Raw genomic sequence first — 27,934 nt, 5'->3', positions numbered from 1 at the left:
AATAGGCCAGGCATCCCCAAACTCGGCCCACCAGATGTATTGGGAATACAACTCCCATCATCCCTAGCTAACAGGACCAGTGGTCAAAGATGATGGGAATTGTAGTCCTAAAACATCTGGAGGGCCAACTTTGGGAAGCCTGAAATAGGCTGTGCAGCATTCTTAGACTTCACAAAAGTAAGCTGTTTCTGCTCAGTCTGCTTACATGCCCTGTTTCAGAAATGGCAGGATGGCAACATGCAGTTGTGGAGGCTCAGGCCTTTGATGTGAGACCAGGGGTATCTCGGTTTTCATCTGTGAAGTGTTGGAGAGAATAGTCCTGTTCAGACATTTGATCTGAATGCCTGCAGAGGGCAAAAGAGACTCGCACAAACTCATGTCCTCTAGCTTCATTGTTACATGTGCTTGGAAGACGATCTGAAAGGCCAACACATGTACTAAACAAAAGCATGTACATTCTGTCCCCGTTCCTGTGAACTCTGCCTATTCTAGAGTATGCAAATACAGGAACATTAACTGCACACATATACAGCTGCAGGAGCTGAGACTCTTTCAGGTCTTGTACTGAAGGTGCATACAGGATGGGACCAGGAGGTGCAATCACAACAGGTCTCATGCTGAATTGACGCCTGTCATTTTTATCATGTCAACTCCATATATTTAAGACCCTCAAATGCCGCTTTAGCAGTCATTGCTCCCCCCGCTGAGAATTGAGGAAACTGTAGGTTGCTGAAGGTGCTGGGAGTTGTAGCTCTGTGAAGGGTCTCCTAACAACTCTCAGCCGCCTTAAACTTCACTTGCCAGGATCCCCTGGGGGAAATCCATGACTGCTAGAGCATTATAAGGGTGCTGTAAGTGTATAGGGTGCATGGAACTGTGTTTCACTTACTAGACATACAGTAGCTCACAGCAAAAGGCCTAAACTGGTCCATGGGAATAGTCAAATCAAGTAGATCAGGCATAGGCAAACTCGGCCCTTCAGATGTTTTGAGACTACAATTCCCATCATTCCTGACCACTGGTCCTATTAGCTAGGGATGAAGGGAGTTGTAGTCCCAAAACAACTGGAGGGCCGAGTTTACCTATGCCTGAAGTAGATTGTCTGAGAAGCAACCCACCCCAACACCACCAGAGGCTTCTGTCCAGCCTCCTTCTGCCCAGGAACCACTTCTGACATGTCTTGTTGGGGGGACTGAACCTGCAGAGGAGACACTGGGTGACAAGCCTGGCTCAGAGCTGGCAATGTCTTATCCCAGTTGCCTAGGAAACAGAGATGCTAGTGCTGGCTTGTGCAAACATCTCAGGCCAAGCCTGCCTGGAGGAGTGCTCATTTGCCTGTGCAGTCCAAAGATGCCTCTTTTACTTGCCACACTAAACCTTTGTCCACCCTTAAAAGCAAAGGGCAGGGAGGTGTGTTGCTCATGCATGTCACAAGCTGTTCCTTTTAACCCTTGGCCTTGCCTTTGTACCATACTGATTTGAGTATTAAAGATTTTGGCGGGAACCTAAATCATTCAGTTATAGGCAGGACACCTGCCATGGCCCTCTCCTCTGCATTCCCTAGAAAGGGTGCATTTGCAACTGATCAGTAGTTAGTCCAGGCTATTGGGTCCAGCACTGGCTTCTTTCCCCCCCTTCTGCCAGTTGGTACCTTAGCTGGATAGGAGTCCCTGCTGTGAAGAGAAGAAGTTCTTCCATTTGTGACAGGGCAGCTCAAGTGCCAGGCCACTCTCAAATCCAGATTCATATATCTCTGTGTCTTAAACCCAGTGAGTGCTCTCACATTGTCACAAAGCTTACAACGCTCACATAGAGCAATTTCAACATACTGTTTGATGGCCGCCTAATTTATTACATGAAATGCTGACCAATCTGGATGTTAGTCAGTCTGTTTGAGTAATGTTTAACCCGAAATAAAAAAGCTTGTCAGATAAAAAGGGTGTGAATCCTGGAATTCCTCCTTTCAAACCGTTATTTCACAGAGCTTTGAACACTTCTTTGACAAGACAGGTAATAATTGCACGGAAAGTATCAGTTAGTCCCTTTAATCCTGCCTGTACAATAAATCTCTGCGACTCTTGAGTGAACCAAATCTGAAGTTTCTGCTGCATCCTGGATTGTACTCTTGATTTTAAGAATATAAAATCATCACATCATGGAGACGGCATTTCTTGTCTCGTTTGGAGGCTCAGTCTCTTAAATGAACAAAGGGACAAATAGATTTGACTAGAGCTCCACGCATTAGCACCATGGCCTCCTTCATCCCTCCGAAGGTCAACAATTTTGTCGCCTGGGATTATGTGGTCTTTGCAGCACTTTTTCTCATTTCTTCTGGCATAGGAGTCTTTTTTGCAATCACAGAGAGGAAAAAAACCACTTCCAATGACTTCTTAGTCGGCGGCAGGCAGATGACTTGTGGACCAGTAGCTCTGTCACTCACTGCTAGTTTCATGTCAGCAGTGACTGTGCTGGGAACGCCAGCTGAGGTGTATCGGCATGGGGCTTCCTTCATTCTGTTCTTCATCGCGTATATGTTTGTCATCATTTGTACTTCAGAACTTTTCCTACCTGTGTTCTACAGATCTGGCATCACAAGCACTTATGAGGTAAGCACTTTTCACAAAAGTTGTTTCTGTCAAGACACGGATCTTGACATTATATTTGGAAATCTGAAGGCAACATCAATACTGATTCTTTAAACATTCTAATCCTAAATTGCATTGCCTGCCAAGCTCAGCATGGAGGGTGTCAATCTGTCTACATCAGCTGCCTCCAGTCTGCTACCCTCCAGATGTAGCTGGATTGCAACACTCATCAACTCGGACCATTGGCCATTCTGTCTGGGGTTGGTGGGAGTTGTCAGGAGGGTATCAGATTTGCAGTGGCTGGTCTAGATTAATGCAGTATGTCAAAATCAGTACAGTGGTACTTCGGGTTAAGAACTTAATTCGTTCTGGAGGTCTGTTCTTAACCTGAAACTGTTCTTAATCTGAAGCACCACTTTAGCTAATGGGGCCTCCTGCTGCTGCCGTGCCCACTGCAGCACGATTTCTGTTCTCATCCTGAAGCAAAGTTCTTAACCCAAGGTACTATTTCTGAGTTCGCGGAGTCTGTAACCTGAAGCGTATGTAACCTGAAGCGTATGTAACCCAAGGTACCACTGTAGTGACAATAAATAGGTCTGTGCTTTAGGTAAATTTAAATAGGCTTCTAGTTCTGATGGAAAACCCTTTTTTTATTGATAAAGGTTATTAAGGGTTTGATGTGGCAATTTTATTATGGGCTGTGAGAATCTATAAAACAGCAGAATGAAAGAATAAGGAATATCCTTCAGTGAATGACTATCTTAAGATATGGCACGTTAAAGAAACGGCTTTATAAACCTGGAAAGAATGAGATATGGTTATTCACAAGATTTTTTTAAAATAAAAAATGTACACAAATAGGCCTTGCCTGGATATCAGATCAATAATGATTCTCTTTCAGAACAGCTATTTTTGATACTTCCTGTATTATGAACATTATATAGGTTCAGTTGTTTGGAATAAAGAGATAGATAGATCTACAAAGTATACAGTTTCTGTAACTGAGTGTTGTGATATAGCTGACAGCTTGTATCCATACTTAAATATGGGATATCCATAAGAACATAAGTAAAGTCCTATTGGATGAGGCTGAAGACCAGTCTAGTCTAGCATCCTGTTCTCACAATGCCAACCAGAAGCCAATGGGAAGCTCACCAGCAGAACCTGAGAAGAACAGCCCTCTCTCCTCCTCTGGTTTCCAGCAGTAGATATTAAGAAGCACACCGTCTCTGATGCTGGTGCAATATTACCATTGTCACAAGTAGATGCTGATGGCCCTCATCCTCCATGAATTCACTTAATCTACTTCTAAAGCTGTCTAAGGTGGTGGCCAGTATGACATATTGTGCAAGCAAATTCCAAAACTTAACTATGCTCTGCCAAGATGTGCTTTCTTTGTCTGTCTCACGTCATGTTTTAATATAAAGAGAGGGAGAAAAGCCTCTCTTTCCCCATGCTCATCAGATAAAAGGCACATACAACATTGATACCTGTCTTTTTTAAATTCTACAAAGCTAATAGCAATGCATTCTCCCTCTCTTGTGGAATTTAGATTGGTGAAAGAAAATAAATAATAGGCTAAACACCGTCTCCCTGATCTTTAAAGCTGGTATGTAGGGCTGTTAATCATGCATATCCCATATCACATCTACTTTGGTTGCGTTGATTTGGACATTAAATCACTTAAGACACCATTAGAGATTTTTTTTAAGAAAGCAGTCCACAGCCATTCAAATTAATGAAACACTTTGACTTAATTGAAATATGCATTACACTGTTTTGTATATGTGTACTGTTTCATATATGATTTTGTTTATTGAGTAATATCAAATATGATTTAATACGTGTTGCATTTACTCTATTCATCATTTCTCATAGTACTTGGAGTTAAGGTTTAACAAGCCCGTTCGCATGGCTGCAACCATGATTTATATAGTGCAAACGGTAAGATATTTTATATTTCAATGAGTGGTGTATGTCATGGTTTCTAAATAGTGTGGAGATGATCCGGTATGTGTGGCTCTTTTTTGCCCATATTCCCATTTTTGTCTTTGAAACAGCTGACACAGGATGTGACCGAGAATGTTCATATGTGCATGGAGAGTGTCTCTATCTTAGATGAGGATGGGAAGTTCTTGCAATTCTGGACCCTGGGTTACTATTTGGAAATGATCAGTATTATTTCTCTGGGGGGTTAATGGTTTTCTTTTTAGTAGAAAGCATCATTTGAGTCTAACTCTTCCTTGTCCTCGGGTTGCCATGGAATTCTGCATACAGCAAGAAGATTTCCTCTTTCTAAATCAGAGAGTGGGCCTACTGGAATCAACTGATGGAAACTGATCAGCAAGATCATCCTACTTTGCATTTATGTAGCACCTTTGGGGTGCTCAAAGTATTTTAGATGCATTAGCTTTCCAGCTGCATGTCAGGAGCAAGGGAACAGTGAACTTCCTGCCTCAAGCCAGGAAAGAACCACTGGCTCCTTCTTCCCAGGGACACAATGTATTCTGTATGGAAATTTCTGGCAGATCTCTCAGAGTTTCTGCCCAGAATGTGGAATATTCCACTGTTGTCAAAGACTACACTCATGTCCAAAAGCAGACCGTGCTTCATGCAAGTTCAATGCCAGGAGCCTGACAGACTAATGACTTTTTATTTGTTTTAAGATTCATCCTGAGGAGAAATAGTATGGCTTGCTTCAGCACAGCAGGGAACATCTGGCATTATTTGCACATTGTGTGCTATAAAGAGAACATCCTTCCCTTTTCTCCTTAGAATTGCATGGCAGCTTCTAAGAATGTTCCCTAACACTGCAATAATAGCCACTTCCTGGAAGGAATCCAAGAGTAATCTTCACAAATCACATGGGTCACAAATTGCCAGCATAGAAGGAGGACTCTGTTGATGTCTAAGGTAGTTTGCAAAGCAAGTGTAAAGCTTAATTGACTTTACTTAGTGGATAACCAGATACAGATGTCTATTCAGGGAACTCTCTTGTTTCCCAACACAATTCCACCTTCCAGATGAATTCCATGCAACTAGATAGCACCAGAAATGCATTGAGACTTAGATGAACTGCTCACCTTACAAAACGTTTAGGTGATTGTTTGGAGAATTCTACAGAACTGTCAATTCCAGTTCAGAGCGAGGTGCTAACTTACCTGGTGTGACACTATGGGTGATACCCAATGCAGACTAGACTCACCGAAGTCCACTGATTTCAATGAGTATACTTTGAACAACACTTACGTTGGATATTTGTATCATTTAATCAGTAGCAGATGGCACAGTGGGATAATGGAGCTCACTTGACAGCTGAGTCGCAGCTTCTTAACAGGGGGAAAGGGGGAGGTGGCAAGGAGGTTGCTGCTGTGCAGATACATTGGCAGAAGCACCAAATTTGCTCTGATAGTGAATTTGCCATTTAGCAGAAGGGAGGGGGGCAAATGGTAGAGAGGTCTGTGCAGTGGAAATGCATTGGCAGGATTTGATCCACTGGTGTGCTTGAACCATGATGATCTGCCCGCCACCTTGTCCTTCCCCCTTCTCCTGTCCAGTAAGCAGCAGATTTTGGAAGGTCAAGTGAGGACTGCCCGAGCCCCCACCCTATCTGCTCATGCATTTAATACTATTTCATATGGCTGATACTACAAAATGAAATGTAGTTTTGTATGCCTAGGTATGTTTCTTTAAAGACACATACTCTGAAGGTTTAAGTTAAAAGCAACTTACAATGAATGTTGCCAGGAGTAATGTCCAAATGTTTCCCAAATTGGCATTCTGATTATGGGACTCTCTCACACCAGAATAATGGCTGGCATCTACATGGTATGGTTTTTGACCCCTAGCTAAAGACATCTGTCTCCACAAAGGCAGTTGAGGACAGTTGAGGATCCCACAAAGGCAGCTGAGGATCAGTATTGCCCATTTGTAATGAGAGACCACTTTCTGTTGTTGCCTTGGTCTGCATTCAATGCTGGTTTTAATGGGTTATTGTGTTTTATAGTTTTAATAATTGTATATGTATAAACCATCCTGAGGTGGTCAACTGAAGTACAAGCCTAACCATGTCTACTCAGAAGTAATTCCATTTTTTTCAGTGGGCTAGGAATGCAGCCTTAGCTAGTCTTTAAGGAACCACAAGACCTTTTCTTCCAAATCCCTTTGAATCATTTTAAGTGCTATTATGATCAATATTTATTTAATTTTTGACCCCACCTTTCCTGCAAGGAGCTCAGCGTGCATGGTCCTCTCTCACCTTCTACCCTCAGAGCAGCTTTATGGAAGTGGGCTAGACTGAGTGATGGGTCCCTGGCCCAGATGAGTTTCATAGCTGAAGGGGATTTTGAGCCCCAAACTCCTGGGGCCTCATTTGACACTTTAGTCACTGCTCAACACTGCAGTTCAGACTGCTGTAAATATTCATTGCTATAAGCAGAATAGCCATTTGCTCAGGTAGAAGCAAATTTAGATCACTGGCACTGCAAGCAACTCAACTGGAGATAGTCATATAAATTTGGGAAATGTGATGAACTGAGATGATAAAAAAGAGTGAGAGAAGTTGTGTTAAATAACTTATCTCTGTATTTGCATGCATGCATGAATACATGCTCCCCTTTGTGTGTGTGCATCAGTGCTGGCCGAAGTGAATATATTTATATGAATGGAACCACAGAATCTGGGGCAGCGAAGAATCCCTGTGCCCTTTGTTTTGCTTCTCTATTAGTCTTGGCTCTTTTCTATGGACAGTTGTCTATTTAGAACTGGTTTAGCCAAGATTCCAGTTTGCCCTTTTATGATTCTTTCTGATCCTTTGCAGATTCTTTACACTGGAGTAGTCGTCTATGCTCCAGCCCTGGCTCTCAATCAAGGTGAGTGTCCAGGCCAGCATGCTAGAGCTTTGCCAATTGTCACAATGCAAGAACTGTAAAGCAGAAATGTGAACACCAAATGCTCTGAAAAGATCTATGTCTGCTCCTGTTACCTTCCCATTGGCAGTTCTCACCCTTTTTCTATGCAGGATCATGTTATTTATTTGCTAGGTTTTCCTTTTGCTAAAAAGTAACTGGAGGAGATGTGCGCCGAACGTGCTACTCAAGGTCTTGGCAAAGGTCCCAGTTTAGCATAATGATCTAACACCATGTCATGTACTTTGATACTTTCTCTCTTTGCACCCTTCTGTCTTAATGTCATGTGTAATGTGAACAAGGACAAACTGATGTCCCTTGAAAGGCTATAGACTTAGGCAGTCTGACACTCCATCATTTAGCTTCTAAACCAGATTTGGTTTGTTCACCAGAGTAAGGAATTCTCTGCAAATAGTATGCATCATTCAGAGAAACAATAAAATTGAACTTCTCTTATAAAGGATGTAAAAGGAGGTAATGGAAACAGATCAATAAAAGCTGTGTCTTTCTTTATTATCTAAAATAATACATTTTAGATTTCATCGTGTCCCTAGATGAACCTTGCCTAATTTTATTTCCTTTGGTTTTGCAGTGACTGGATTTAATCTTTGGGGCTCAGTATTTGCAACAGGAATTGTTTGCACCTTCTACTGTACCCTGGTATGTACTTGACATACAGTTCAACTAAAAAAGATTATATAACAAGGATTTTATAATTCGGATTCATATTTATGTTAGTGAGGAAAAAATGATCCTGTGCTTTTGTGCGCAGTAAAGGAGAACTTTCTCATCATAATTTGTTTCAAAATACTCTGTGAAATTATCAGGGCATGGACGAAGTCTTTTGGTTCAGATAAACAAATAAGTGATAAATTTCAATATAGCCTACAATCCCTGTATAGGGAAGACTTAATGTTTTATATATGTTGGAAGCCACCCAGAGTGGCTGGGGTAACCCAGTTGGATGGGCGGGGTACAAATAATGAGCGGGGTACAAATAATAAAATTATTGCTATTGTTATTATTGAGTAATACACATTCTCCCATAATCAGAGGATGGAATCCGAATCACAATTTCCTGGGATTAAGCTTCCCTGAACACAGTGGCACATCTTTCTGAGTCAATAAGAATAAAATTGTGCTGTTGCTAATACAAAGGAGGTGATTCTTTCATATACCCTAATGCTGGGGAAAAGAGGACATGAGTGGCCTTTCAGATGTTTTTGGACTCCTTCAGCCATAGCTGGCATGACTAAGGATGATGGGAACTGCAGCTCAAAAACATCTAGCAGACCACAGGTTATGCACCCCTGTCTTACGCAGTTGCACATGGGTAGCAATTCTCTAGAGCCCTTACCTTGGAGTAAGTCTGATGAAACAAAATAGGACTTATTTCTGAACAGACTTGAACAGGTGTGTCATGCTAGTTGACTAGCTGAACAGAATGTTATGAAAAGGTATGAAAATCACAAAGACACATTTTTTAAAGCTTCCTGAAATGGTAACTTTTGCAGCAAATAGCAGAGCCTCTTGAGAATTCAGTACTGCACTAATTGCATTCTTTCCTCTCTCTGTTTCTGCACTAAATCAGTTTTCAACATGACAAGATCTTGCTAAGATCTGAACTTTGATTGGGCTTCTTCCTGTAATAAACACAAAGTACATATAGTTTCTCTCTCTTTGTCTTAGGGAGGATTAAAAGCGGTCGTCTGGACAGATGCCTTTCAACTGATTGTTATGGTGATTGGGTTCGTAACAGTATTGGTTCAAGGAACTATTAAGAATGGGGGCCTCACAAACATTTGGGAAGATGCCCAGAATGGCTCACGCCTCGCTATATTTGAGTAAGCAGAATGGGTTCTCATACTCAGATCTATGGACGTGTTTGTTCCTTTGTCAATAACAGTATTGTTAAAAGTGGCCAGCAAGGATGGGTCTATCATTGTCTACTGTATATGGACAGACTGAATACTGAAAGGTACTGAGGAGTGTTGTGGAGTACCTTGGGTAATAAAAACAGCTTTAAAAAGTTTAAAATGGCACAGAAAATAACAAAAAATGAACTGATGGCATTCAATCATTTCTGGAAACTGCAGATAGTGTGGTCCTGTCATATCTTGAAAGGAATGCTGGTCCATAGAACAGGGGCAGCCACACTAAAACTCATATTTAAATTATTAAAACTTCAGCACAAGGATTTCCACTTGCACAACAAGATTTCCCCTTCTCCCCCCTCCTAAATGTGTCCTGGGAGCTCTCCCCAACCCATCCCCCAGAGGAGTTTTGGTGAGAGCACAGGGTGCACACAGAGAAATGGGGGAAAATCCCATTTCATAAGCAGAAATCCTTACATCCGTGAGACATGATAATTGGATACTGCCTTAAGTCAGGATCCAGCTCATTGTCTGTTTCATTGTGGAGATGTGTATTTCTTTTCCATTAATTATTTGAGGTATTATAGCTGTGAAAATGTTGTTTAAATGTTGAGTCAATTCATATTTGAAGTCCCTCCCTCAAATAATAATAATCAAGGAAGGGATTGTGTATGTGGATTTACAGAGACCTCGCTGCTGTATTCCTAGATATAGTGATGCTTTTTCAACCCAGTTTAAGTAAAAGGGATCTAAGTATTCAAACTCTCTCCAGGATTGCAGCATCCTAAACTAACTTAAGGTGTGACGTGTGGAGGCTAAATAAGTTATCACTATTGTGTCTCATTTATGTAGCTTTGATGTTGATCCCCTGAGAAGACATACCTTTTGGACAATTGCCATAGGAGGGACATTTACCTGGTTAGGAATCTATGGAGTCAATCAGTCCACAATGCAAAGATGCATTTCCTGCAAAACCGAAAAGCATGCCAAGGCGTAAGTAGGCATTAAATTTAGTTCCAAACTGGAACATAACTAAAGAGACATACAGGCAACTGCCCATTTATGCAGGGAAGCATGCACAACTATTTCTTTTCTTTCTTTTTTTAAAATGATATTTATTGAGAATTTAAAATTACAGAGAGAAAAAGAAAAAGGAAGAAAGATAGACAAAAAAAGAGGAATTCAACAATACAAGTCAATAAAAAGAAAAAAACAAGAAAAAACAAGACACACAATACATCAAAACCACACAATACATCAAAGCCAAAAACAAAAGCAAACAAGAAATTTAAAAAACAAATCCAATATTCCCAAATTTTTATCTTTCGTTAACTTGTTTCATCGACCTCCTCACACCTCCCTTTTTTGTATTCTAGTTATTAATTATCTCAGCAAATCCTTTCCATCTTTCACTATATTCTGTCATTAAATTACCTTAATTTATTTTAACCTTATCTTGCCATATAAAGCCCTAAAGCTTAAAACTTATTTATACATAATTCCTTAAAGCATTTCTACTAAAGCCAAATAGTTTCACTCCAACATTTCTTCTAACACTCATTAATTTTACAATAATTCTCTAAATGAATTTTTAAACTTTCTTCCAATCTTCATCCATTGTCTCTTCTTCCTGGTCTCGGGTTATGTCAGTCCTTTTATCGCTTCCATCTAATCCATCAACCTGGTGACCTTCTATCCGAGGCTCTTAAGTCTTTTCCATGTCCCTTCTGCAGGTCTTCTTCATGTTTATACCTGCACTTTACTTTGTCTTCTGCTGATCTTATTCTTAATTTCCTTCCTTTCTCACTGAGGGGTAGATCTTGGGGAGACTCCAACTTGACAGTATCTTTATCCCTTCTCGACAGGCCAGCCCATTCTCCATAGTCAGCACTGAAATCCAAAAGATATTTGAAGGCATGTTTCAAAGTCCCTCCAAGGTTAAGGGCCCCCACAACTCCAACCCCCCCCGGCCCAAAACCAGATCCCAAAAGTCAAAACATCCCTGCATAGGGGGATCTATCCAACTTCCCATCTCCAAACCAAACAGTACTCCATCTCTCCAAATCTGACTTTCTCCAGGTTCAGTCGTCAGAAACCACAACTTATGTTCCTGCAGGGCCGCGACTCTCTCCATTTCTATTATTTGAGGTTCAGCAACAACCTTCTCCTTTGTCTTCTGCACAACTTGCTCCATTTCTATTACTTGAGGTTCAGCAACAACCTCCTCCTTTGTCTCCTGCACAACTTGCCCTGTTAAAACAAATTCCTCGGTTGGTTCCTGAGTGGTTTCTATATAAGTATTCACTGTTTGTCCAAAATTGCTAACTGCAACAGTCATCAAATCCATCTTCTCATGTAGCTGTTCCAGTAAAGCGCTTGTCTTGCAAAAAGCAAGCACTAAAACTTCTTCTGGGCACATTCTTATTCAAGGTCAATGTCTGGTTCCCACGATCTTTAATCTCTACAGCTGTAGAATTCCCCAGATCGACTCCAGCAACAGTTTCACAAGCTCCCTCCAGAGGAAACAATTTCTGTTTGTATCTGTCTTTTTAAAAGCAGATCCAGCAACAAAATTCCTTTAGTTTTTCAGATATTTTGTTCCTTTTAAGTGCAAAAGGAAACATTGGAATCAATATGTTTCTCTTTTTAACTATCTCTAAAAAAACCACACGTATTCACAGTCACTGAACTTCCTCAAAGCGTCTGTCTCTGACACCCGTTCCCAGGTTCAAGACGGTGGAAATTTATCTTTCTCTCCTGCAGGTTTAAACAGTCTAAGATTTCCTCCCTCTTCTCCTGCTTCCAAGGGGGGTTTGGTAGTTTTAACTGATGGAAATTTAGTCCTTTACAAACGACTTTCCTGACTTTAGCTTGCAATGTCTTGCTTCAATCTATTTACAAAAGCGGAAGGCGGACTTCCTGTTTAGACCTTCCCGCTTCAGTGCCAAATTAAGATGTTTCATAGTCCAATTTTCCGTTCTACTCACGGGTAGTTGTTTAAAGTCCAATTGTCCACAGGAAAAAGTCAGCGCTCTCCGGCAACGCGGCTTCACTCCGTGAAAAGAGAAGTCGATTCGAAGCCCCGCACCGCTCACCCCACGTCGCTCCGGAGCCCCGAAACCGGGTTTCCCCGCGAGTAGGGGAGGCGCAAAAGGTGCCAGCTGAATCCCACATCCACAGGCTTCTCCCGCCTGTGGTTTTTGGTGGGTCTCCGCCTCGCTGTGGCGGTCCAGACCCTATTTCCCACGAAGCAGATTGCTCCCGATCAGAGGAAATCCGCCATTGCCGGAGGCGCTAACCCGGAAGTCCATGCACAACTATTTCTGTGAATTTCTAAGAAAACATATGAGAGCGCACTCATCTTATTTACTGTACAAGATGGCCAAGGGATCTTTATTGTTGTTAACAGAATGGAACCTCGAGGCATCCTATAGTCTAAAGGCCATGGGATAGAACAGAAGTCTCTCAGCACCACTCACTGTGACCCATTTCCCAGAAAGCACTGGGCCCCCTGTATCATGGGTGTCTCCTAAGTGCAGCTCAGTCAGTCATTCAAAAGCAAGCCCTGGCCAATGTTAACAAAAGCCACTGAGAGGTCCAGGAAAACCAAGAGGGTTTCACTCTCTTCATCCATTTTCCAGCACAAGTCATCCACCCAGGAGACCAAAGCTCTTTCTGTCCCCAACTTGGGTTAGAAACCAGACTGGAATTTATATATTTTCTATGAATTACCAGTGTACACCACTCATGTACATACAGCCAACATGACTGCCACAATCTTTGAAAAAGGGGCACTCATTTTTTTTGGACACATCTTCTTCTTTCTTTCTTTTAAGTAGCAAACAGGAATGACTTATTTTCTAAGACATATAACCCCTTTCTCTTTTTCTCTCTTCAGTGCACTGTATCTAAATTTACTGGGGCTGTGGGTCATCCTGACATGTGCAGTCCTTTCAGGATTGGTGATGTATTCCCATTTCCAGACCTGTGATCCTTGGACGGCTGGTTTTATTTCAGCACCTGATCAGGTACAGCAACCAATCAGATACGTAAACACAATTTTAATATTGGATGTATCCGAGAATACACATCTGAATCTTGTTGTTTCCCTTACTGAAATTCACCCTTTGCTGCACTTCTAAAACTGCACTTCTAAATGTTGCTAGATGGTCAGGCTTGGTGGTACTTTCACCAAATGAGGGCAGATACACATCATGCCAGGAAGGCTCTTAGGAAGGGTGATGCCGAAAATGGGATAGAATAATAGAATAATAGAATTATAGAATTGCAGAGTTGGAAGGGAACCCGAGGGTCATCTAGTCCAACCTCCTGCAATGCTCCCTCTGCTTAGAAACATCCAAGGAAGGAGAGTCCACAACCTCCCAAGTGAGTCTGTTCCACTCTTGAATTGCTCTTACTGTCAGAAAGTTCTTCCTGATGTTTAGCTGGAATCTCCTTTATTGAAACTTGAATCCATTGGTCTGTGTCCTACCCCCTGGAGCAGGAAAAAGCAAGCTTGCCCCATCTTCCATGTGATTTTTATTCTTAAGATATTTGAAGATGGCTATCATATCTCCTCTTAGTCCCCTCTTTCCTAGTACAGACTTCCAGTTGGGTACATTATAAGTGAGGGAGTCAATTCATATGGTCGTATCCAATGCACTTATTCCATTAGCTCAGGGATGTACACTTGTTCAATGGAACTTTCTTCTCCTCCCTTGCATGTATTTCCCTCATATTTTTTAAAAATATAAATTTATACCCTGCCTTTTCCCCAATGGGATTCAAAGTGGCTTCAGTACTACCTAAATACAGAGATTAGCCTGGAAAAATAAACTTCCCATCTTCAGTAGCAGCTGCATCTTAGAAATTTCCTTGAGAGAAAAACCAAGGTGGGCTGCACTCTCTTAATAATTGCCTCAAATGTAATGTTTTTCACTGTTATTTGTATATCAAATGTTTTGTACCAGGTTGTATTGCCTCACTGAAAAGATATTTTGGATTGGTTAAGCATCACCTCACCTCACATTATATTTAATATGACATACCACCCTGTGATCTTCAGATGAAGGGTGTTCTAAAAATTTAATAAATAATAATATAGATAAAAACAAGAACCACTATAAACATGGGGGGGGGGAAACAACCATTAAATAACTATCAACATTGACCGACTCTACTTTGTAGGGTCCCCACAGAACAGCTTTTTGTGCCATAGAGGAGTGAATAAACTTTCCTAACCTTCCTTCCTTTCTTTTCTGCATCCAGCTAATGCCGTATTTTGTTATGATCATCTTTTCCACAACCCCTGGACTACCAGGATTATTTGTTGCATGCGCCTTCAGTGGAACATTAAGGTCTGTGTTTTAACTGGGTTGCCTCTACTCACATTTTGTCTGCTGCACTCGGTTTTAATGGAGGCAAAGCAATCAGAGCATCGCACAGGGGTTTAGTGTTGGTGGGGCTGCTGCTCTTGAATCTGCCGCATCATTTCTCTCACTCTGCCAACTCCGTCCCTGCAATGAAATGCTGCAGTGCTTTGTCTTTTCGTATGCAATCCAGCACAGAGCTTGTCATGTGCTCTGGCAAGCAGAATTCCACATATTTTTTCTCATCCTATCAGCAAACCACAATATGATCTCTTAGGTACCAAACTATCAAACAGTGATTTTCATGTTAAAAGAACCTCCGGTGTCAGGAAACATAGATGAGCGTCACACAAGTTAAGCTGGTAATGGGAAAATATGTCACTCTTACTTCCCTGTCTATTTCTGGTGGAAGATACTGTATCAGTCAGGTGTTTGTGAAGAGTAAAAATCAGACAAGAGCTGGAGACAAAAGGTACCTCTCTGAATAGGCTGTCAGGGGAGGTGGGGGTAGATTGGCGTAGTTAACCTTGTGCTCTCTGTGTTCATATATTTTTTATTTTTAGGTGTGTGTGTGGGGGGGGGAATTATGGTGTAGTGATTGTGTTGCTGCTCCCCATTCTGTTTCATGCAGAATGACATCTTATCATACCACTAAAAAGGCTTTCAAGCAGAGGTGATGTAAAATCGCAACCTGCATATTAAGTTCTCCTCTCACACAGACATTCCTAGTTTTCAGAGTTGTGTGAATCAGCCCTCAGGATTGTTAATATTCAAACCAGCATACTTCACAGCAGTGCAACCCACTCTGGGACCTGTAGCTAAATTTGCTCCCACAGGAAGTAGTGACGGCCATCAACTTGGATGGCTTTGAAAGAGGGTTAGAGAAATTCAATGAGGCCATCAGTGGCTACTAACCACAATATCCATGTTATATGTTCATTGTCTGAGGCAGTGTGCCTCTGAATGGCAGAATCACAAGAGGGAAGAGTGCTGTTGTGCTCAGGTCCTGCTTTCAGGCTTCACATAGGCATCTGATTGGCCACTGTGAAAACAGGAAGTTGGACTGGAGAGGCCATTGGCAGGCTCTTCTTATGTTCTTTTGTGGTTGTGATGCAGCCAAAGTCCTCACAATGTGTGTTTTCACTTTCACAGCACTGTGGCTGCAAGTATAAATGCTCTGGCAACTGTCACATTTGAAGATTTTGTCAAGCACTGCTTACCAAACCTCTCTGAACGTACGAGCACTTGGGTCAGCAAAGGCTTATGTAGGTACAGTAAATGGATTTGATTCTTCTGAACTGTAAGGCCACAAATATGCTACTAGATCTATTGGGCAAAGCGCTCCTCTTACGAAAATTAACAGGTCATTTGCATGATTCCAATAGATTACAAATCTTGCATTCTTTTTGAACTCCTTAATATTACCATTAAGGTGACTGTTAATTTGCCTGTCTGATCAGTTTCCTTGTATATTATAGCCCTGTTCAGGCATTAAGTGCTAGGGAGCATATGGGCACAGAACAGGCTTCCCTCCACAGACCTTCTCCCCAATGTATGGAAGGTGGGAGTGGAGCATCAGTGGGAGAGGGCCAATAAACAGGTTCCCACTTTCCATTTCACATGATTTTTATTGCATGATGCATGATACTGGAATGGGGTTTACTGCCCATGGATAGTTATGATGTCATCACTTAATGGATTTTTGGCCATTTAACTATTGTCCTTGAGTTGATTTTTATTGATAATAGTTTTAGAGTAACATTGCCTGAGAAGATGCTGTAGTAACCACATACAACCATGCAACTATTTTTTATTATTTTGGAGTGAAGTGTTAAGAACATAGCATACCTAGTCAGACCACTGGCCCATCTAGCTCTGATTTTGTTTACACAGACCAACTTGACTGATGGACCTTGGGGTTATAGTAGATAGCTCAGTGAAGAGGTTGACCCAGTGGGCAGCAGCTGTGAAAAAGGCAAATTCCGTGCTAAACACCATGAAAATAAAACTACCAATATCATAATGCCATTGTACAAATCCATGGTGTGACCACATTTGGAATACTGTGCACAGTTCTGGTTGCCTCACCTCAAAAAGGATATTGTGGAGTTGGCAAAGGTTCAAAAAAGAGCAACCAAAATGATCTTGGAGATGGAGGCATTCTTCTATGAAGAAAGGCTGCAGTGTTTGGGACCTTTTAGCGTAGAGCAGGTTTTCCCAAACTTGGGTCTTCAGCTGTTTTTGGACTACAACTCCCATCATCTCTAGCTAGCAGGACTAGTGGTCAGGGATTGTGGGAACTGTAGTCCAAAAACAGCTGGAGACCCATGTTTGGGAAACCCTGGTTAGAAGAAAGGTAAATAAGAAGCAACATTGATAGAAGTTTGTAAAATTATGCATGGCATGTGGAAAGTGGATGGAGAAAACACTACAACTCAAGAACAGCCAATGAAGCTGAATGCTCAGGGCAGATAAAAGAAAGTACTACTTTGCACAGTGCATAAACCAGCCTTTCTCAACCTGTGGGTGCCCAGATGTTGTTGAACTACAACTCCCATCACCCCTAGCTAGCAAGACCAGAGCTCAGGGGTGATGGGAGTTGTAGTCCAACAACATCTGGGGACCCACAGGTTGAGAGTCACTGGCATAAACTATGGCACTCACTCCCACAGGAGACAGGGATGGCTACCAACCTAGATGACTTTAAAAGAGGATTAGACACATTCACGGAGAAGACAGCTATCAATGTCTACTAGCCATGATGGTTATGCCTCCATAGTTGGAGAAAGGAATGCTTCTGAATACCAGTTGCTGGAAACCACAGGAAGTGAGAGTGCTCTTGCGCTCAAATCCTGCCTGCAGGTTTCCTAGAGGTCCCTGGTTACTGTGAGAACAGGATGCTGGACTAGGTGGGTCTTGTACCTGATCCAGCAGGCTCTCCTTATGCTCTTATGTTCTTGACCAGGGGGAGGGGGGACCTATTCCTCATTTGCAAAAGTTAATTAATTTACACATGACTTAATTGGCCACTGGCCGGCCTTGAAAGTGAACTGAAACAAGCAAAGAAGCAAACCCAATAGACCAAATAAATAAATAAATAAATGTCTGGCCTGATGCCAGTGCAACATAAGATTAGGCTAATAAGATGGCTGAACTTTTTATCCCATGGTACATTTAATGATTTGTGCTCCACTGCTACATGGTGTCCGTGCTGCTTCTATCAAAGCAGCAGATGAAAGAAACCACAACTTGATACATAGTTCATCCTTTGTATTTAGAAGGTCTGGGTTTCTATCCCTATCCTGTCCAATTAAAAATATTTCCGAATGTACCCTTGGGAAGATCTTGGAGAGGCATTGTTAAGTAGGAATAGATGGTCCTGAGCTATACAAACTAACAGTCTGTTTATGTTCTATAAGTAGCTCAGAGCAACCTTCATCTATTGCATCTGACTGAGACCCACTAGGTGTTGTCAGAGCCATGTTTCCATCAGCTCCAGACAGCCTGGCTAATGGTCAAGGATGGTGGAAGTTATTGCCCAGCAGCATCTAGAGGGCCCGTCCTTGATCTACTGAGGTATCATGCACAGCAGTTTTCAGCACTGCACTGTGTTGAGCTGAAATTCATACCATGAAAAATCTGTCACACAGTCAAAGAGCTACTCAACGGTCTCTGAATTTGATAGGACATGGTTTTGTTCATATTAAGCTTCAGCTTTCCATACAGATGTTATTGACACTGTGAGATGTTAAGAGGTTTAAGAAGAATACAGATTATCTTTTTCCATAAAGATGAGGATAAGAACATTTATACACACTCAGAATTAAGCTGCAGAATTAACTGTGTTGGCTTCTAACTATGAATAATTGAAGTTTGAAGGTTTTTATTCCCCATGTTCTAAAAATGTCGTAGATGACGTGTCTGGAAGAGAATTCCAAGCAAAGGGCATCCTTTAGTACTGACACCAGTAAGCAGAGTAATCGAATGAATAGACCCCCAAATGGGCATATATCAGATTGCAGAACACAGATTCAGAATCATGGAGATCTTTCATGGGTTAAAAATCTCACAAGAGTTCATCTAAATGTTCGAGGCTATAGCTGATGGTGGTGGACAACTCTTTTTCAGGCATAGTATTTGGAGTGATATGTACTTCCATGGCCGTAGCAGCATCGTTCATGGGTCCTGTTGTGCAGGTAACTACATATTTTAAGATGGTTGGTATGAACTGGAGCCCCTGCGTGTATCAGGAATTTGTGTTCTCTCCCATGAGAAGTGACAATCCAGCACCTTTAGTACACAAAGTTTGTCTGGCCACAGGAGAGACCAGAGAGTTCCAGCCCAAAGGGAGCTCCACATGCCCATGGGTCTGCTGCTACTAGGAACCCCTGCCCGCATTCATTTCTGCATTAATTCTTTTCCTTGTGTGGATAAGCAGGATGAAATATCACTCTTCTGTTTGGTCAAAACTAAGATCCAGTCTTTTTCTTAGTCTGAATATGTTGAAACAAAATGGGATCCTTGGAGATATGAGCAAATACCCAGTCCAGCAACCCTCGTGTCTAACAACGGGCTGGAGTTTCCAGTATCGTTTCAACTTGTAGGGTCTGCCCTTGAACAAGCAAACTGTTGGCATTGCAAGTTAGACCCTGGGGAGTGCTCTCCCTCATGTTCATCAAAGGGCCTCCTCAATGCACAGTGGATAGCCAGAAAGATTATTTTTACATGCTTTCAGGCATGTGTCTGGGTCTCGAGGAACATGCTATTAGAACTGCTAGCCAGTTAAGGAAATTATTAGGTGCCTAATGATATAATTGATTAAATCATTGCATGTGATTTATTAAATTTTGATCTATTGATTAAATGTTGCATATGAAGGGGAGGGAGAAATCATGCTTCCTTTGTTTTAGATTAATGGTGGCTGACCTATATTGCTGGGCTTCAACACCCATCAGTTTCAACCAGCAAAGTCAACAGTTAGGTATGATGGGAATTGTAGTTCCACAACATCTGGAGAGCCGCAGGTGGAGAATATTTTTCAGCATAAAGGCTGCATTCTCTCTTGGGGCTGCAGGAGTAGTGGGTGGGCCCAAAGCCACACACACTCCTCTTCCAACCATCCACACTGATTCTTATCTCAAGAATACATTAGGGGCACCTATTTAGTTGAGGGTGGAATGCGCTGCCATAATGTATTGGTTCAAAAGGCTAATTCCCTTTCCATACCTTACTGTTTATGGAGGAAATATAAGAACTCCTTTCTTTAAACTTGACTACAGATTTATTTATTTATTAACTCTGTCAAGAAATGGTACACAAAGAAGAAATAGAAAAAGCATGTTCTCTGAGATAAGAAATTGAAAGAACCATTATAGAAGGATGCTGCAGAGACAGTTGATGACAATAAATAGCTTTCTAAAGCTTCTCCCGTGCTTCCTTTCAACAGGCTTCACTTAGCATTCATGGGATGTGCGGGGGACCTATGCTGGGATTATTTACACTAGGGATCATTTTCCCCTGTACCAACTGGAAAGTAAGTAATAAGAATCACATTTTCAAGACAGCTCATTTCACTTACAATATTTGTTCTTGCCAATCAATCAACCAATTAAAGCAATTTTTACCGCACTCTTCAGTGAAAACTCTCCCAGGGCATCTTACAGCAATCAGTCATGAGATAGTTTGTGCCTTCAGGTTGGCAATCTAAAAAACATAAAACACAAAATGGAAAAAGGATTGAGAGGGAAGAGGCAGGAAAAAAGAGGCAAATTTAGGCATTAGATCTTAGTCTCAAAGTTCTTACAGTGACCAGTTGGATTAGAATCAGAAGAAGGTGAGGAGGAGCCAAAAATTGGTCTATCTGTGGCATTACTTTCCATTTCTCTCTGTGCTGCAACCTGACTGAATGCCTGCTGCTGGGTGATAGATGATGGAAGGAGCAGCCGGATGGAGCTGGATTTGCAGCAGAACTGCTTCCTTACTAATACTCCGCTGCATCCTGGTGGAGTGGCTGTTGCTGGAGAGAAAGGAGAGGAAAAGCTTGTTGGAGCTGGTTTCTGAGTAACACTGACTGATTGGGCCTGCTGTTATTACTGGTTTTAGTGCTGGTGCAAAACCTAGCAAACACTGCATATGAAAAACATAGAATAACCTGGTTCTCATTTAGTTTCCCCCCATAAACACATCATTTCATGAAGCAGACTACTAAGCGGGGTAATTCTGTATGGTTAAGGGTTGTAGTACATCCTATATATTAACCATGGGGGACCGTTAAGCCTGTGGCTCATATTAGCACTAGTTGGGGACCTATTCTGGCTGTATTCCCCAAGCCACACCAACCTGTGTCCCATGTGGGATAGGGAGCCTCCAAATGCAATCCCACTTCTTCTTTGAAAGCAGGGCTTGCTGTTATTGCTGATCAGCTGATTGACATTGATAACAAGCCCTGCTGTGATCAGCTGCACTGGGAATTTCCCTAGTGCGGCCAATCCCTGCCCAAGCAGGGCTTGCTGGCAGCACTGATCTGTTCATCTGTGCTGACAGTAAGGCCTGCAGGAGTCAGCTATGTTTGTAAGTTCTTGATTGTGAGCTTCCAATACAGCCAATTCCTGGTATAGGATTGCATGTCCCACTTTGGGTAGGCATCTTCTTTTGCAGCCCAGCCCAAGTTCAAGCTGAGCTGCAAAGGAAAAAGGAAAGAACTGGAAGTGCAATTAGACGGTACTCCCAATTCTTTCCTTTGAATTTGGGTTATTTGATATCATCCATGGAGGGTTTAGGATTTGGTCTATTCCCCATTGTGATAAGGAGATGACAATGAAAATGTGCTCCAGAGATGAGCAACCCCTTTTCCAGCTGGTAATGCTGGCAAGCACTTTACCCTGTGACTCTCCAATAATACTGTGTATGTCTAATTTTCTTTTGTGATTTAAGGGTGCTTTGGGAGGTCTCCTTACTGGAATCACCTTGGCATTTTGGGTTGGCTTTGGAGCTTTTGTGTACCCTGCTCCAGCTGCAAAGGCCCTTCCATTATACCTTTCCACAGCTGAGTGCATTGTCAATAATACAGAGACTGTACCAACTATGTTCCCTACCTCATCTCCCATCAGGTAAGATTCTCTCTCAGCTGCCCTCCTTCCAAGTTACAATATGGAGACAACTGTGATTAGCAGTAGTTTTTAAGCAAGTGTGGTTGGCTACAGAATAGTTTAATTAGAAAGTGCAACTCTTCCCTTTGCTACTATTTTGTTGGGCTCAATCCCCAGCTATATTAAAATCCTGGATTTCTCAATTTATTTCAATGAACAGCACTGGGGACATTTACAAAATGCCATCGAGTTTTTAAGGGGCTATCTCCCCACCTCCCACCCCATGAATTATGGTGGGTTGTTTTTGTTCTGCCCCATAATGATTGTCCATACTTCTGCAAAACATGGGCTTCTGCTGAGTCTTTGCGTGTCCTTGCGTGTGGATGTTGCACAATGGTGGTCATTCTGCTCTGGAGCTGGGAATTAGAAGGTATGATAAATTAACCAATTCTTGCTCAAAGTGGTCATATATATTGACTGTCCCTCAAATTTATCATCCTAGGCCACATCTGGCAGAGACGTGGTATTCTCTCTCCTATCTTTACTATAGTGCTGTTGGGTGTCTTGGATGTATTGCTGCAGGGCTTCTGATCAGTTTGGTTACAGGTCAGTTCATTACTGGTTTTTGTGGTTCCGGACTCTGACATTGTTTTCTTCTACAAAATTGATACTAGCTTTTCCATAATAATAATAATAATAATAATAATAATAATAATAATAATAATAATATTTTATTTGTATCCTGCCCTCCCCGACCAAGGCCAGGCTCAGAGTGGCTAACATCATAAAAACAACACAATAAGCATAAAAACAGACATCAATTAATTAAAATACATCTTAAAATTAATTCAGACAAGTTAAAATCCGGGCAGCTGGCAATTATCAGGGTAGAATTGAGAGTGGTTAATAATTGCCAGGACCAACTGTTTCCACTGATCATACAAGGACCTGAGAGCGGGTTGGGGCCTCCTTCAGGCTTGATTTATACAAAGGAAAGTAAATCAAACTGCATCCTGTCCGAAGGCCTGGTTGAACAGTGCCATCTTGCCATCTTGCAGGTCCTGCAGAAAGATGTCAAATCCCGCAGGGCCTGGTCTCTTGTGGGAGAGCATTCCACTAGGCCGGGGCATGGCCGAAAAGGCCCTGGCTCTAGTCAAGGCCAGTCTAATTTCCCTGGGGCCCGGGATCTTCAAGGTGTTGTTAGCAGACCGTAAGGTCCTCTGTGGGGCATACCAGAAGAGGCAGTCCTGTAGGTACGAGGGCGCACTTTGAAGTGCACAGGATGATTTGCATTTAAGTGAGCTGTATGGTCTCAAGGCTGATTCAACTTTCAGTCTGAGCTTCAGTTTCTCAGAACTCATTTTTTGGGTGAGAATTTTTTTGACATTTTTCATTTTCTCTGAATATTCTCCACCATTTGTGTGTGAGGGGGATGGCCACCATTCCCCCACCCACCCACCTGCCCACATAGTGTACTAAAAAGTCCAAGATATGATAATGCAAAATGGTGGCCAGGTAGACAATGTCATTGCTGCTGCTGCTGATGCCACACATCCTGCCCATCCTTCCGCCATGGCTGCTAGGCTGTGGATGTGGTGGCAGCTCTGCAAAATCTCATGGGCCCAGGTTGGGGATAAGGATCTCAAGCTCTTCCCCAGCATTTTGTTAGCCTTTTTCCGGAAATCAGCAATAATTCCAATTATCAAAGAACGGCTGATCAAGCTAAAACAGGCAGTTGAAACTGACAAGTTGATAAAATACAGAGATCAATACAAATGTGCTTAACAGATTATTATGTAGCAGCAGAGGAAACTTCAGGTTTAAGGGCAGAATGCAAATTCTATAAATAAGGTTCATTACAAAAAACCCCCACCCCAATCCAAATTCCTAGGTGAACTGGGGGAACATGGACTCTATTCATTTTGTGCTAGACTAGTCAGCGTGGTTATAAAAGAATAGATCTATGTTTTGTTTCATATTATCAATGTTTTGCATAGAATATTATTATACAAAATAAACAACAGCATTTTGATAGATGCTTGACTCTTACTTTCTTCTGCCAAGGTCCAAATAAAGGAGAAGATATCAAGCCACTCTTAATTCGCCCTGTCTGCAACCTGTTTTGCTTCTGGTCTCATAAATGCAAACACTTGTGCTGGTGTGGAGTGGACCATGATGACAGCAAAGCACTTCACGTGAGACTCTTTCCTTATAAGCCTCCCCATATTTCCTGCAGTTACTGGACTCTGGACTCCATTAAACCCACAAGCCCATTTAGGCTGAGTGCATTATCATAATATGTGCTTCCAAACCTGATAACAGAACTTATATTTTTAATGCCACCTGTATACCAGATCAATTCACCATCATGAGAAACTTGTACAGTGGGTTGGTTAACACAATCAGCTGGGAGCCAGCACTAATTGAAATGCACATTTCATGGCAATATGGCCAATATGGTCCAGTATGCTACTCTTCCGAATGGAAATATCTAAGAGGCAGGTTTCTTAAGGGATAATAGATTGAGGATTGTGTTGTCAGCTGCTTGCTGCTGAAACAAACACTATTAGAGTAACCCCCCAGTAGCAGTTGAGTATTTAATGCAATTTGTTTGCCGATGGAAGAGACAATTTCAAGCACTCCCATAGTTCCAGAGTTAACAAGAAAGGACATATTGTTCTATAATTCTGTTGGACAGCAACATCAGTTTTCCAACCAGTATAGGATCGGGGCTTTTTTTTTCCAGCTGGAACTCATCAGAATGAGTTCTATCACCTCTTTTTCTAGAAAAAAAATGGCCTGTATATGATGATACATATACAAGCATAAATTTACACCACCTGTTGCTCATCTGTTACTTAGAAAACACTTAGAATAACATATAATTGAAAAAAGCTAAGCAGCACCTTGTTTTTATTTTATTTTTTGTAAATTGCAATTGCTAATGCATATGATCATCATGGAATATAGGTGTTGGTGAATGTCATCTATACCCCCCCCCCAAAAAAAAGACTTTTGGCACAAGCCATATCTAGAAAAGCTTTATCCCAAATATTTCTTTGTGGTTCTTAAATGTGTAGCTGTTCGTTTATATGCCAGAAAAGGAACTCACTAGCATCAGCCCACCCTCCCAGGTTTCATTCACATCCCTCTCAGTTTCCATAGCTGCTCTCTCTACAGCTTCCCAATCCTTGTCTTACAGTTTATGACCTTTTTGTATGTATAAGGATTCCTCCAGAGGAGCTGTTTATTCACCGTTCATTCTTATTTGTTTATGGGGTGTGTGTGTGCGTGCGCATAACAATGGCCATTCATCCTGCATTTGTCCTTATTTGCTTGCAGGGTATTTATGTGTTTTCCATTCATCATTTGTTCATCCCAGAGCATTTCCCCATTACTTTCCAAACCACACACAAAAAATCTCATGTGTGTTTTAAGTGGATTTGTTGTTCTAGAGTGCTATAGAATCATAGAATTGTAGGGTTGGAAGGGAGCATGAAGGTGATCTAGGGCAGGAATCTTTTTGCCCAACATGGGGATTGAGCACAAGAGTCTTAGACTCTACCATCTGAGCTATTTAGCTTCCTAATAATCCACTTTAAATGTGCAAAGTTCTGGTATGCACTTGTATACTCACATTCATATGTGTTTGGGGCCATTACAAGTGGGAATGGAAACTAATCCACTTCTTGACTTAACTGTCCTTCCTTTTTCTTTTTACATTATTTCGCAGGAGGGATCAGAAGATAATCTGCATAAAGGTCTTGAAAAGAAGGCAGAAGCAAATGATGCCCTTGCAAATGGATTCAATAAAGAAATGCTGAGTCACTTACCTGGTTACAACCCAAGTGAAAAGTCCTACACTAATACAAGCATAGAGACGGAATCTTACTTTTAGGATGTACAGGAAATCAGTGGCACTACTAGTAGCCAAGGAGGCATTTAATTATAATTTAGTAGAGGGTTAGCAGGTGCATTTATTTTTATTTTCAGGAGTCATTTTATAACACGGAAACTTTTTTTAAGACTCAGTGGTGGTGAATGTGGCGAGAGAAAAGATGGAAAGACATATACATGTGTGTGTTTTTCAGGAAGAATGGAGCATGCAGTTAACACTCTAAAAAGTTTTTTTATTTTAATCCCTTTGTATTTTTTGCCAGTGCAACTTGGGTATTCATCTCCCATTTGTCTTAACATGGAATTCTAAAATATGAACTATGCTACAGAAGCATATTTCCTGACCAAACTGCAGTGTCATTGTAGAGTTTTTCCTCTGGAATACCATAGGTTGCCTAATAAAGTACTTGCAGAATTTGGTGTGATTTAAAATTCATTATGGATTTTCCCATTGTGGCTGATCAGAGAAACAGTGAAAAGATCTTCAGTGACTGAGCTCTTCAGCAATATTGTTTGTTTTAGGGGGGAAGGGGTGACCTGATTATTCTATGTACCCATTTATTATTACTCCTGCTGTGTGAATGCTCAGTAATGCTGTGAGAGGTTTTACTGAGAATACTAAAAACATAGAATCATAGAATCATAGAATCATAGAGTTGGAAGAGACCACAAGGGCCATCGAGTCCAACCCCCTGCCAAGCAGGAAACACCATCAGAGCACTCCTGACATATGGTTGTCAAGCCTCTGCTTAAAGACCTCCAAAGTAGGAGACTCCACCACACTCCTTGGCAGCAAATTCCACTGTCGAACAGCTCTCACTGTCAGGAAGTTCTTCCTAATGTTGTGGCAAAGCTCTGCAGGGAAATTTGAAATGTCCCCTTTCACACTGATTTACCCTGCCATACAGGAAACAATGGTTCTATATTTCTGTTGTTAGACCCCAGACTCTGAGCAGCTGACAGGTCTCTGACGCAGCGAGGGAGGAACCAACTGGATTAGGAAAGGCAGCAGTGCATACTAGGTCTGTGCCCAGTTCCAGACCCCAACACTACCTGTGCAAGGAAGCCCTGAGCCTCCGTTGGCCAGGAGCAAATTGCACAACTGGTGCTGAAGTGGGACCTCCCAGAGGCAGCACCTTCAAGGTAGATGCTTCTTCATACTGGGGCCTCGCATTCCTCTGTACCTCTGCAGCTTTGCAGGCAACCCACAAGGCCGAGCATACTGAAAATCAATGGAGTGCTAGGTTTAAAGGAAGAAGTATCCTTTTAAGACTTTGAACAGTTTGGTAAAGGGGCCAAGAAAGATAAAAGTCCTCAGTTGAGCTCCAGACTTTGCAGAGCCACATTTTATGCCTGGAACTGTCCAAGGTCTTGCAACTCCAGCCTGACTTGACCTGCCACCAACTGACAGACTAAGGCCGGGGTCAGTAAACGTTTTCAGCAGGGGGCCGGTCCACTGTCCCTCAGACCTTGTGGGGGGGGCGGACTATATTTGGGGGGGGGGAAATGAATGAATTCCTATGCGCCACAAATAACCCAGAGATGCATTTTAAATAAAAGCACACATTCTACTCATTAAAAACACGCTGATTCCTGGACTGTCCGTGGGCTGGATTTAGAAGGCGATTGGGCCAGATCTGGCCCCCGGGCCTTAATTTGCCTACCCATGGACTAAGGGCTAAGTTACTTCTGTTGCATGAACTGAGGTGCAAGAGTTGCATTGGTAGAAGAAATATGGTGCCTGCTTTAACAATATCCAAATTTATTACAAAAGTGCAATCTTCAGATGTGAATGATACAGTCATTAGTTTGCATTTGTACATGTAAACCTTCGTAAAGTAAAGAGCATCCCCAAAATTAGAAGTGTATGCCATGGTATCTTTCTTCACTTGATTAGCATTTTCTAGGGAAATATTTTTGTTTCATTTTCAAATTCCACCCCCTGCATGTACTTTGAAAGATTAAGTCAGGGATGGGACAACATGAAGCCCCCCAGTTGTACTTCAGCTCTCATTCCTGACCACTAACTGTTGGGAATTGCAGTCCAATGACATCTGGAGGGCTACCAGTTGGTCATCATCTAATTAAGGGTAAACAATAAAGGGAAATAAAGATTATCCTTGGGCTCTGGTAATGCATCTTTCTTGTTTGGATGGAATATGGAAGTAAGTGTGTGTATGTGCATATGCCTGTGAGTGTACAGAAAGAATCCAC

At 41.9% G+C, this 27,934-nt stretch overlaps 1 protein-coding gene across 1 annotated transcript; it reads left to right on the top strand.

Moving 5' to 3' along the window:
- Positions 1-1,971: 1,971 nt before the first annotated feature.
- SLC5A12 (solute carrier family 5 member 12) lies at positions 1,972-26,135 on the top strand. Its single transcript, XM_082230797.1, has 15 exons — positions 1,972-2,606; positions 4,464-4,529; positions 7,405-7,456; positions 8,085-8,152; positions 9,182-9,336; positions 10,219-10,359; positions 13,265-13,394; positions 14,635-14,723; positions 15,888-16,000; positions 18,864-18,931; positions 20,182-20,268; positions 21,669-21,844; positions 22,326-22,429; positions 23,888-24,018; positions 25,557-26,135. Exons 1-15 carry the CDS (start codon positions 2,250-2,252, stop codon positions 25,719-25,721), a joined length of 1,902 nt encoding a protein of 633 aa, XP_082086923.1. The 5' UTR covers positions 1,972-2,249; the 3' UTR covers positions 25,722-26,135.
- Positions 26,136-27,934: the final 1,799 nt, after the last annotated feature.

The sequence above is a fragment of the Podarcis vaucheri genome, assembly GCF_965113315.1.
Source record: "Podarcis vaucheri genome assembly, chromosome: 1".
In the NCBI taxonomy this organism is placed as follows: domain Eukaryota; kingdom Metazoa; phylum Chordata; class Lepidosauria; order Squamata; family Lacertidae; genus Podarcis; species Podarcis vaucheri.
The sequence above is the reverse complement of the archived record's forward strand: the minus strand, read 5'-3'. Positions and strand labels throughout refer to the sequence as shown.